Source organism: Amphimedon queenslandica, unplaced genomic scaffold (genome assembly GCF_000090795.2).
Source record: "Amphimedon queenslandica unplaced genomic scaffold, v1.1 AMPQUscaffold_3003_Cont24998, whole genome shotgun sequence".
Classification (NCBI taxonomy): Eukaryota; Metazoa; Porifera; class Demospongiae; order Haplosclerida; family Niphatidae; genus Amphimedon; species Amphimedon queenslandica.
In genome coordinates, this window is record NW_003556665.1 from 1 (window position 1) to 1,361 (window position 1,361).

General features: G+C 34.0%; 1 protein-coding gene across 1 annotated transcript; it reads right to left on the minus strand.

Annotated features, from left to right (window-relative positions):
* Window positions 1-605: 605 nt before the first annotated feature.
* On the minus strand, window positions 606-1,288 carry LOC109593068 (probable ubiquitin carboxyl-terminal hydrolase FAF-X). Its single transcript, XM_020008321.1, has 4 exons — window positions 1,194-1,288; window positions 1,028-1,140; window positions 894-960; window positions 606-779 (listed from the first exon to the last, which is right to left on the minus strand). Exons 1-4 carry the CDS (start codon window positions 1,197-1,199, stop codon window positions 660-662), a joined length of 306 nt encoding a protein of 101 aa, XP_019863880.1. The 5' UTR covers window positions 1,200-1,288; the 3' UTR covers window positions 606-659.
* Between the last annotated feature and the right edge of the window lie 73 nt (window positions 1,289-1,361).

Here is a 1,361-nt window from a genome sequence, read left to right on the forward strand (position 1 = left end):
TTGTAACCGGAATCAGTTCAAACTTGCTACACAGCATAAGAACATCAATATGTATCAGAAAATGTAATAAAAATTTGGGATGATTTCAGAGCCATTTTTTGGAAAAAACCATGGGCTATAGCCTTGGGTACTTTTAGAATTTTGGCATTTTCTTAAAATGGCCGTAACTCAACAAGCGTAACAGGGTAAAAAATATTCCTATAATTGATTTCACCACCTTGCAAGTACAACTTGGTCATTATTAAGACTTATAGAGGCTCTCTCTACCTTATAATGCTTCTAGAGAAGTCTTTAGACAGTATCTCTATGCTCTCTTGCTGTTAGAAAGCTCTTAACTTTGTCCCATGTGTAAGCCGCCATTTTGTTTGCCGTGGCCACACCCACCACGTAAAGGAGCGTGGGCGGGTGGTTGCTAAGGCTTGTTATTTCTCCAATACAACGTGTATAGAAGAAATGTAAGTGTGGACATACAAATAAATAAATATATATATATAGATAGCGCGACCGTGAAATCAATTATAGGAACGACCTGGGGGCTACGCCCCCAGGTCGTTAAAAAATTGAAGTCGGAATCAGCTCAAACTTGCTATACAGCATAAGTACATCAATATGTACACAGTATAATTGGCCACACCCCCACTGACATCCCAATACTATTATTAACCTGAACTATACCATACCTTCATTATTGAAGAGAAGGTCTCACTCCTTGAGTCAGTGGTGGCCTCCTTCTTAAGTAAATCATCATTTAAACTGTTTATAAACTCAATGGATTTATCCTGTGAATGTATAATAAATAAATAAATAAATAAAATTATATTTAAATACATGTACATGGTAGAATTAATTAATAAATATAATTATAATTAATTAAATGTACAATGTTCACTCACCACTATTGCTATGATGTAGTCATTTCTAACTCTCTCAGTTAAAAAACTTGAACACAAACCAAACGGCCTGAAATTAATTATTAATAATAGTTACTTAACCAGTGGTTATATTAATAATAGTTAATTAACCTAACCTTAATAAAAAGGACAGTATATTTACTGTTAGTTCTCCTTCACAAATTCTCTTCTTTAAAAAATCAAACCCACCCAACCGGCCAAACAGGTTTATCAAGTCAACAAGACGACCCTATACAAACAAGTAAACATGTAAACAAATTAACAAACAAACAAACAAACAACCTTCATGTTGTGTTTATGAGCGTCAGGGAGTGGCCTCGCATACAGTAACTCCTCCCACTTCTCTCCCTAACAAATGAAACCAATACATTAATACATGTACATGTACTTTAATACCAATATCTATTAATATATTAATATACTGATAATACCAATACACGTATGTACATG

Excerpts from the sequence above, each read along its gene's own strand:
- LOC109593068 (XM_020008321.1), bottom strand. Across the intron at positions 961-1,027 it reads ATACTGTCCTTTTTATTAAG|GCCGTTTGGTTTGTGTTCAA; the intron begins GTTAGGTTAATT and ends AATTAATTTCAG. Across the intron at positions 780-893 it reads ACTACATCATAGCAATAGTG|GATAAATCCATTGAGTTTAT; the intron begins GTGAGTGAACAT and ends ATACATTCACAG.